Source organism: Leucoraja erinacea, unplaced genomic scaffold, assembly GCF_028641065.1.
Source record: "Leucoraja erinacea ecotype New England unplaced genomic scaffold, Leri_hhj_1 Leri_305S, whole genome shotgun sequence".
NCBI lineage: Eukaryota > Metazoa > Chordata > Chondrichthyes > Rajiformes > Rajidae > Leucoraja > Leucoraja erinaceus.
In genome coordinates this window covers 85,001-95,615 of record NW_026576206.1, presented here as the reverse complement: position 1 = coordinate 95,615, position 10,615 = coordinate 85,001, and the positions used below count along the sequence as shown (strand labels likewise).

Genomic DNA, 10,615 nt, shown 5'->3' with positions numbered 1-10,615 from the left:
CCTTGGAGTCATAGAGTGATACAGCATGGAAACAGGCCCTTCGGCCCAAACTGCCCACACTGGCCAACATGTCCCAGCTACACTAGTCCCACCTGCCTGCGTTTGGTCCATATCCCTCCAAACCTGTCCTATCCACGTACCTGTCTAAATGTTTCTTAAACGCTGTGATAGTCCCAACTTCAACTCCCTCCTCCGGCAGCTCGTTCCATTCACCCACCACCCTTTGTGTGAAAAAGTTTCCCCTCGGGTTCCTATTAAATACTGGAATAACTCCTGGACTGGGCGATTAAATACTGGAGTGGGCAGTCACGGTGGTGCAGTGGTAGAGTTGCTGCCTTACAGCGAATGCAGAGCCGGAGACCAGGGTTCGATCCCGACTACGGGCACTGTCTGTACGGAGTTTGCACGTTCTCCCCGTGACCTGTATGGGTTTTCTCCGAGATCTTCGGTTTCCTCCCACACTCCAAAGACGTGCAGGTGTGTAGGTTAATTGGGTTGGTGTAAATGGGAGAATTGTCCCCTAGTGGGTGTAGGATAGTGTTAATGTGCGGGGAAAGAGCTGGTCAGCGTGGACCCGGTGGGCCGAAGGGCCTGTTTCCGTGCTGTATCTCCAAAACGAAACAAACTAAAAACTAAAACGCTCGCTCTTGTTGGTGAGAGATGGGCATTAGATTGTGTTCTTGGTACTAGTCACATCTGTGGAGTCTTTTAAGTTCCTGGGAACCATCATCTCCAAGGACCTTAAATGGGGGGCCACCATCAACTCCACAGTCAAAAAGGCACAACAGAGGATGTACTTCCTGCGGCAGCTGAGGAAGCACAATCTGCCACAGGCAATGATGGTCCAATTCTACACGACCATCGTAGAGTCTGTCCTCACCTTCTCCATCATGGTCTGGTTTGGCTCAGCCACCAAGCACGACACCTGGAGGCTGCAGCGAATCGTCCGATCAGCAGAGAAGGTTATTGGCTGCAACCTTCCCTCCATTGATGAACTGTACACTGCAAGGGCCAGGAAGCGAGCGGGCAAGATCATCTCTGACCCCTCTCACCCTGGCCACAAACTCTTTGAATCACTTCCCTCTGGAAGGCGACTCCGGACTGTCAAAGCTGCCACAGCCAGACATAAAAACAGTTTTTTATCCACGAGTAGTAGCTTTACTCAACAGCCAGAAATCTGTAGCCTCCCTTTGATCTGGTATTTTGTTGGTTCACATGCTTGATCAATGGTGTTTTATCATTAATGTTTTATTATTATTAATGTTTAGTGTTTTCAGAGTCATTCGTAACTGTCACTGTATGTCATGTTGTTACTTGTGGGCGGAGCACCAAGGCAAATTCCTTGTATGTGAATACTTGGCCAATCGATTTATTTACTTACTCTTTTGCAGCCCACCATTACTGATGAGTCCACAGGCATCTCATGGTCCAGCTGAGGTTGAAACCGGGAGCCTTGGAGACAGTAACAGCACTCAGGTAGGTTTGTGGAGACAGGTCAGGATGGGGGTGAGATGGTGGGGTGGGGTGACTTATGCTTCTCCTCCATAACAGGGCCTCTTTTTTGGTGTTGCATGGTTCGGTCTGGGATCTCTCGACATGGCCTGGATTAGACAGAGATTCAAGAATCTGCAGAGAATTGTGGACGCAGTCCAGACCATCACACAAATCAACCTCCCTTCCATTGACTCCATCTACACCTCACGCTGCCTCGGCAAGGCCAGCAGCATCATCAAGGACCAGTCTCACCCCGGCCACTCCCTCTTCTCCCCTCTCCCATCAGGCAAGAGGTACAGAAGTGTGAAAACGCACACACCTCCAGATTCAGGGACAGTTTCTTCCCAGCTGTTATCAGGCAACTGAACCATCCTACCACGAGCTAGAGAGTGGCCTTGACCTCCCATCTACCTCATTGGAGACCCTTGGACTATCTTTAATCAGACTTTGCTGGACTTTATCTTGCAGTAAACATTATTCCCTATATCCCGTATCTGTACACAGTGGACGGCTCGATTGTAATCATGTGTTGTCTTTCCTCTGGCTAGTTAGCACGCAACAAAAGCTTTTCACTGTACCTCGGTACACGTGACAATAAACTAAACTGAAACTGAACTGAACAATCTTGATCAAAACACTAAAATGCTGTTGCATGAAGTGTTAGAGTCAGACTGGGATTCTAAATGCTGAAAAGCCTCACACTTGACGAGAAGAGTTAATTAAATCGTGCTACCATTATGTGTAGGAAAGAAATGCCAATGTTGGTTTAAATCGAAGGTAGACACAAAATGCTGGAGTAACTCAGCGGGTGAGGCAGCATCGCTGGAGAGAAGGAAAGGGTGTCGTTTTGGGTCGAGACCCTTCTTCAGACTGATGTCCCCTTGCTTTCCCTCCCTCTCCATCCCCTCATCCCTCTTCCGTTCTGCGCCCAGTCTTACTTACTGTCTCCGACTACATTTTATCTCTGTTTACTTTGTTGTCACCTTCTCCCAGCTAACAGTGATCTGTTCTACATTTCGTTGCTCTCCATCCCCTTGGTCCTCTTTTCACACCTAACACTTCCTTATCTACGACTTCCTTATCTATATACCGCCCACTCCCCTGACATCAGTCTGAAGAAGGGTCTCGACCCGAAACGTCACGGTGGCACAGCGGTAGAGTTGCTGCCTTACAGCGCATGCAGCGCGGGTTTGATCCCGACTACGGGTGCTGTCTGTACGGAGTTTGTACGTTCTCCCCGTGACCTGCGTGGATTTTCTCTGAGATCTTCGGTTTTCTCCCACACTGCTAAGACGTGCAGGTTTGTAGGTTAAATGTCTTGGTGTAAATGTAAAAATTGTCCCTAGTGGGTGTGGGATAGTGTTAATGTGCGGGGATCGCTGGTCGGCGCAGACCCGGTGGGCCGAAGGGCCTGTTTCCACGCTGTATCTCTAAACTAAGACCGAAAACTGCACTCATTCCTTCTCTCCAGAGATGCTGCCTGTCCCTCCGAGTTACTCCACACTTTGTGGCTTATCTGTGGTGACATGATCACATTGAATGGCAGTGCTGGCTTGAAGGACGAATGGCCTACTCCTGCCCCTATTGTCTATTGTCTATTCTCCCTTTAAACCCTGACACCCGTACTAATCGAGAATCTATCTACCTCTGCCTTAAATATATCCACTGACTTGGCCTCCAAGTTCAAGTTCAAGTGAGTTTATTGTCATGTGTCCCTGTATAGGACAATGAAATTCTTGCTTTGCTTCAGCACACAGAACATAGTAGGCATTGACTACAAAACAGATCAGTGTGTCCATATACCATTATATAAATATATACACACATGAATAAATAAACTGATAAAGTGCAAATAACAGGTAATGGGTTATTAATGTTCAGAGTTTTGTCCGAGTCAGGTTTAATAGCCTGATGGCTGTGGGGAAGTAGCTATTCCTGAACCTGGTTGTTGCAGTCTTCAGGCTCCTGTACCTTCTACCTGAAGGTAGCAGGGAGATGAGTGTGTGGCCAGGATGGTGTGGGTCTTTGATGATACTGCCAGCCTTTTTGAGGCAGCGACTGCGATAAATCCCCTCGATGGAAGGAAGGTCAGAGCCGATGATGGACTGGGCAGTGTTTACTACTTTTTGTAGTCTTTTCCTCTCCAGGGCGCTCAAATTGCCGAACCAAGCCACGATGCAACCGGTCAGCATGCTCTCTACTGTGCACCTGTAGAAGTTCGAGAGAGTCCTCCTTGACAATCCGACTCTCCGTAATCTTCTCAAGAAGTAGAGGCGCTGATGAGCTTTCTTGATAATTGCGTTAGAATAGAATAGAATAGAATATGTTTATTGTCATTGCACAAAACTGAGCAACGAAATTCCATTTGCTTCTCCTCCGTTAAAAGAAATGCAACACGACACCAATGCACATATGTACAGTTAATAGTAGAATATAAATATATTTTTAAAAGAGATTAAAATAATTTAGCGGTATTCCTCGAAGTTACTTCTTGCTTCCCAATGTTCACTATTGGAGTTAAGCTCTTTTATCGCACAATGGTAGAAACTATTTTTTAGTCTACCAGTGCGAGCCTGCAGAGACCTGAATTGCCTCCCGGAGGGTAGCAGAGTAAAAAGGTGGTTGGCAGGGTGGGACGTGTCCTTCTTGATATTTATGGCCCTGCGCAAGCATCGGGCCTTGTATATGTCATCCAAGGAGGGCAGGTTAGCGTTTGTAATGCGCTGCGCAGTTTTTATAATTCCCTCCTCTCAGCCACAGTACAGCTGGCAAACCACACCAGGATTCCATAGGTGAGGACACTTTCCACGGCGCATCGATAGAAGGACAGCAGCAGCGGCTGTGAGACGTTAGCTCTCCGTAGAGACCTTAGGAAATACAGCCGCTGATGAGACCTCTTCACGAGAGTGACGGTGTTCATTTGCCATTTGAGGTCCTGGGAGATGTTTATATAGTGATCTCGGACCAGGAGAGATCTTCAGAGAGGTGCACGCCTGCTGTGGCCCAGTTCCTGTGCCCTTCTGCTCTGCGTTCCGTGGCTGTTGTGTGTGGATTGTCACGACTGCACAGTGGCCTGAGCTGATTAAACGTACTGCCATTTTGCTTCCACAGTCTGACGAGGAAACTCAGGAGAGGAGCGTGGAGCTTGAGAAGCTACTGAAGAACCACGCAGAGTGGATCTGGTACTGGTCCAGCCGCCCAGAAAACGTGCCCCCAAAGTGAGTTTTGGTTCCATTTTATCTTTATTATTATCGAGAGATGTTCTTTTTTATTGTTTATTTTATTTTATTTCTTTTTATTTATTGATTATTATTATTTTATTTTTGAACGTATTTTATTAGAAGCGATTAGTACAGGGATAAGGCGATTGACATAACAGTTATACAATTATTGGACAGCTTCATTTTTAAACGTTAAACCTAAATTAAAAAAATTATAAAATAAATAAATAAAGATGAAAAAAAAGAGGAAAAAAAGAAAAAGTGAGAAAAAGACCCCTGCTACCAAAGAAGTGCAAGAGAAAAGGAAATAAATAAGAAAAGAGAAGATGGAGATATACAGTGAGGAAACAGGCCCACCGGCCCTCTGCACCGACCAGTGATCCCCGCACACTAACACCATCCTACACACACTAGGGACAATTTTACACTCATACCAAGCCAATTAACCTACAAACCTGCACGTCTTTGGAGTGTGGGAGGAAACCGAAGATCTCCGAGAAAACCCACGCAGGTCACGGGGAGAACGTACAAACTCCGTATAGACAGCGCCCGTAGTCGGGATCAAACCCGGGTCTCTGGCGCTGTGGCAGCAACTATGTAGGTGAATTGGCTTGGTATAATTGTAAATTGTCCCTAGTGTGTGTAGGATAGCGTTACCTTTCGGGGATATCTGGTTAATAGACAGTAGGTGTAGGAGCAGGACATTCGGCCCTTCGAGCCAGCACGGCCATTCAATGTGATCGTGGCTGATCATCCCCAATCAGTATCCCGTTCCTGCCTTCTCCCCATATCCCCTGACTCCGCTATCTTTAAGAGCCCTATCTAGCTCTCTCTTGAAAGCATCCAGAGAACTTGCCTCCACCGCCCTCTGAGGCAGAGAATTCCACAGACTCACCACTCTCTGTGAGAAAAAGTGTTTCCTCATCTCCGTTCTAAATGGCTTACTTCTTATTCTTAAACTGTGGCCCCTGGTTCTGGACTACCCCCAACATCGGGAACATGTTTCCTGCCTCTTCGGTGTGCAAGCCCTTAACAATCTTACATGTTTCAATGAGATCCCTTCTCATCCTTCTAAACTCCAGAGTCTACAAGCCCAGATGCTCCATTCTCTCAGCATATGGCAGTCCCGCCATCCCGGGAATTAACCTTGTAAACCTACGCTGCACTCCCTTAATAGCAAGAATATCCTTCCTCAAATTAGGGGACCAAAACTCCAGGTGTGGTTGATGGGCCGAAGTGCCTGTTTCTGCACTGTACCTCTATCCTAAACTACATGAGGACATTCAGCCCACCGGGAGATTGCAACCTTCACGTGGTCCGCCCTGTTTCGACGAATGCAATCGACCTGGCGTGCACAATCAAGTAAGATCAAATAGAACAAGTTGTCCCACAACTTTAGGCTGTGCACGCCACACGCAAGAAGAAGAAGTCTACTCCATCTTATTAAAATGACAAACAAATGTTGTTTTTTCTCCTAGGGAATTCTTATTTAAACATCCCAAATATTCATCCAGTCTGAGCGTACGGAAGACAGGGGTGATGAAGAAAAGGGGGATCTTCGGTTCCGAGTTTGTTGTGCTGTTCATTCCCTCGCTCCTGATAACTCACCTGCTCATGCTGGGAGTGGGGTACGTGGTTGAACACTGTGGAGATTGTTCCCAAGGTCGCACCCGATAGGGGCTAGAGTAGGCCATTCGGCCCATCAAAGAATAAATCGGGTGAATGCACAGAGTCTGTTGCCCCAAGTAAGGGAATGGAGGACTAGAGGACACAGGTTCAAGGTTCAAAGGGAAAAGATTTTTGGCCACCCCATCTACACTGTGAAGGAGAAGAAAACGGGATTACTGTTGGCTATTCAGGTGTTCAGTTCTGTGCAAGTGTGTTCAGTTCTGGGCACCGTGTTATAGGAAAGATATTGTCAAGCTTGAAAGGGTTCAGAGAAGATTTACGAGGATGTTGCCAAGACTCGAGGGTTTGAGCAGGCTGGGTCTCTATTCCTTGGAGCGCAGGAGGATGAGGGGTGATCTTACAGAGGTGTATATAAAATCATGAGAGAAATAGATCGGGTAGATGCACAGAGTCTCTTGCCCAGAGTAGGGGAATGGAGGACCAGAGGACACAGGTTCAAGGTGAAGGGGAAAAGATTTAATAGGAATCTGAGGGGTAACTTTTTCACACAAAGGGTGGTGGGTGTATGGAACGAGCTGCCAGAGGAGGTAGTTGAGGCTGGGAATATCCCAGTGTTTAAGAAACAGTTAGACAGGCACATGGATGGTCTGAGGAAGGGTTTCGGCCCGAAATGTTGCCTATTTCCTTCGATCCATAGATGCTGCTGCACCCACTGAGTTTCTCCAGCTTTTATGTGTACCATGAATAGGACAGGTTTGGAGGGGAATGGACCAAATGCGGGCAGGTGGGACTAGTGTAGATGGGACGTTGGCCGGTGTGGGCAAATGGGCCTGTTTCCACGGTCTATCACTCTATGACTATCAAATCTACTCCGCCATTCAATCATGGCTGATCTATCTCCCTCTCAACCTCATTCTCCTGCCATCTCCCCATAACCCCAGACACCCGTACTAATCAAGAATCTGTCAATCTCTGCTTTAAAAACATCCACTGACTTGGCCTCCACAGCCTTGTGTGGCAAAGAATTCCACAGATTCACCACCCTCTGACTGAAGAAATTCCTCCTCATTTCCCTCCTAATGGAAATTCCTTGAATGATGAGGTTGTGCCCTCTGGTCCTAGACAAGTGGAACCATCCTCTCCACATCCACTCTATCCAGGCCTTTCACCATTCTGTACGTTTCAATGTGGTTTTTCCCCTCTCATCCTTCTAAACTCCAGTGAGTACAGGCCCAGTGCCGTCAAACGCTCATCATATGTTAACCCCTTATTTCTGGGATCATTCTAGTAAACCTCCTCATGGACCTTCTACAGCGCTGGCACACTCTTCCTCGGATACAGGGTCTATATTGAGTATAGAAGTTGGGATGTAATGTTAAAATTGTACAAGGCATTGGTGAGGCCAATTCTGGAGTATGGTGTACAATTTTGGTCGCCTAATTATAGGAAGGGTGTCAACAAAATAGAGAGAGTACAGAGGAGATTTACTAGAATGTTGCCTGGGTTTCAGCAACTAAGTTACAGAGAAAGGTTGAACAAGTTAGGGCTTTATTCTTTGGAGCGCAGAAGGTTAAGGGGGGACTTGATAGAGGTCTTTAAAATGATGAGAGGGATTGACAGAGTTGACGTGGATAAGCTTTTCCCACTGAGAGTAGGGAAGATTCAAACAAGGGGACATGACTTGAGAATTAAGGGACTGAAGTTTAGGGGTAACATGAGGGGGAACTTCTTTACTCAGAGAGTGGTGGCTATGTGGAATGAGCTTCCAGTGAAGGTGGTGGAGGCAGGTTCGTTTTTATCATTTAAAAATAAATTGGATAGTTATATGGACGGGAAGGGAATGGAAGGTTATGGTCTGAGCGCAGGTAGATGGGACTAGGGGAGATTATGTGTTCGGCATGGACTAGAAGGGTCGAGATGGCCTGTTTCCGTGCTGTAATTGTTATATGGTTATATTGTTATATGGTTATATGGTTATATATAAGACAGAAGCAGGCCCTTCGATCTAATTCGACTGTACCGACCAAGATGCCAAATCAAAGCTGGTCCCATTTTCCTGCGTTTGGCCCTCATCCCTCTAAACCTCCCCTATCCATGCACCTGTAAAATGTCTTTTCAATGTCGCTATGGTACCTGCCTCAACTACCTCCACTGGCAGCCTGTTCCATATACGCCCACCACCCTCTGTGTAAACAATACAGGTTGCCTTTTGGGTTCTTATTGAATCTTTCCCCGCTCACCATAGATCTACAGTCTCTTGTTCTTGCCCACGCGGTGTAGCAGATGCTGCCTATTCTGCTGCCCGGGTCACGGTGGCACGGTGGCGCAGCGGTAGAGTTGCTGCCTTACAGTAAATGTTGTGCCAGGGAGATCCCAGTTCGATCCCGACTACGGGTGCCGTCTGTAGGGAATTTGCACGTTCTCCCCGTGACCTGCGTAGGTTTTCTCCAAGATCTTCATTTAGAAACATTGAAACATAGAAAAGAGGTGCAGGAGTAGGCCATTCGGCCCTTCGAGCCTGCACCGCCATTCAATGTGATCATGGTTGATCATCCAACTCAGTATCCTGTACCTGCCTTCTCTCCATGCCCCCTGATCTTTTTAGCCACAAGGGCCACATCTAACTCCCTCTTAAATATAGTCAATGAACTGGCCTCATCTACCTTCTGTGGCAGAGAATTTCAGAGATTCACCACTCTCTGTGTGAAAAATGTTTTTCTCATCTCAGTCGTAAAAGAATTCCCCTTTATCCTTAAACTGTGACCTCTCCCTATAGCTCACATCGGGAACAATCTTCCTGCATCTAGCCTGTCCAACCCCTTAAGAATTTTTAAAGTTTCTATAAGATCCCCCCTCAATCTTCTAAATTCTAGCGAGTACAAGCCGAGTCTATCCAGTCTTTCTTCATATGAAAGTCCTGATATCCCAGGAATCAGTCTGCTGAACCTTCTCTGTACTCCCTCGATGGCAAGAATGTACCTCCTCAGATTAGGAGACCAAAACTGTACGCAATACTCCAGGTGTGGTCTCACCAAGACCCTGTACAACTGCAGTAGAACCTCACTGCTCCTATAATCAAATCCTTTTACTGTGAATGCTAACATACCATTCGCTTTCTTCACTGCCTGCTGCACCTGCATGTCTATTTTCAATGACTGGTGTACCATGACACCCAGGTCTCGTTGCATCTCCCCTTTTCCTAATTGGCCACCATTCAGATAATAGTCTACTTTCCTGTTTTTGCCACCAAAGTGGATAACCTCACATTTGTCCACATTATACTGCATCTGCCATGCATTTGCCCATTCACCCAACCTATCCAAGTCACCTTGCAGTCTCCTAGCATCCTCCTCACAGCTAACACTGCCCCCCAGCTTCGTGTCATCCGCAAACTTGGAGATGTTGCATTCAATTCCCTCATCCAGATCATTCATATATATTGTAAATAGCTGGTGTCCCAGCACTGAGCCTTTCGGTACCCCACTAGTCACTGCCTGCCATTGTGAAAAGGACCCGTTTACTCCTACTCTTTGCTTCCCGTCTGCCAGCCAGTTCTCTATCCACATCAATAATGAACCCCCTATACCGTGTGCTTTAAGTTTGTATACTAATCTCTTATGAGGGACCTTGTCGAAAGCCTTGTGAAAATCCAGATACACCACATCCACTGGTTCTCCCTTATCCACTCTACTAGTTACATCCTCAAAATATTCTATAAGATTCGTCAGACATGATTTACCCTTCATAAATCCATGCTGACTTTGTCCAATGATTTCACCACTTTCCGAATGTGCTGCTATCCCATCTTTAATAACTGACTCTAGCAGTTTTCCCACAACCGATGTTAGACTAACTGGTCTGTAATCCCCCCTTTTCTCTCTCCCTCCCTTTTTTAAAAAGTGGGGTTACATTAGCTACCCTCCAATCCTCAGGAACTACTCCAGAATCTAAAGAGTTTTGAAAAATTATCACTAATGTATCCACTATTTCTGGGGCTACTTCCTTAAGTACTCTGGGATGCAGCCTATCTGGCCCTGGGGATTTATCGGCCTTTAATCCATTAAATTTACCTAACACCACTTCCCGGCTAACCTGGATTTCACTCAATTCCTCCATCTCATTTGACCCCCGGTCCCCTGCTATTTCCGGCAGATTATTTACGTCTTCCTTGGTGAAGACGGAACCAAAGTAGTTATTCAATTGGTCCGCCATGTCCTTGTTACCCATGATCAATTCACCTGTTTCTGACTGCAAGGGACCTACATTTGTTT

The 10,615-nt window shown here is 46.5% G+C and overlaps 1 protein-coding gene across 1 annotated transcript in view; it reads left to right on the top strand.

Moving 5' to 3' along the window:
- The first annotated feature begins 373 nt into the window (after positions 1–373).
- Positions 374–10,615, top strand: part of LOC129693466 (BCL2/adenovirus E1B 19 kDa protein-interacting protein 3-like) — a 12,436-nt gene continuing 2,194 nt past the window's right edge. Inside the window, exons 1-3 of the mRNA XM_055630278.1 lie at positions 374–1,476; positions 4,606–4,712; positions 6,194–6,343. Of these exons, the coding sequence (XP_055486253.1) occupies positions 1,216–1,476; positions 4,606–4,712; positions 6,194–6,343 (518 nt within the window). The 5' untranslated portion in view covers positions 374–1,215. The remainder of the gene's footprint in view (positions 1,477–4,605; positions 4,713–6,193; positions 6,344–10,615) is intronic.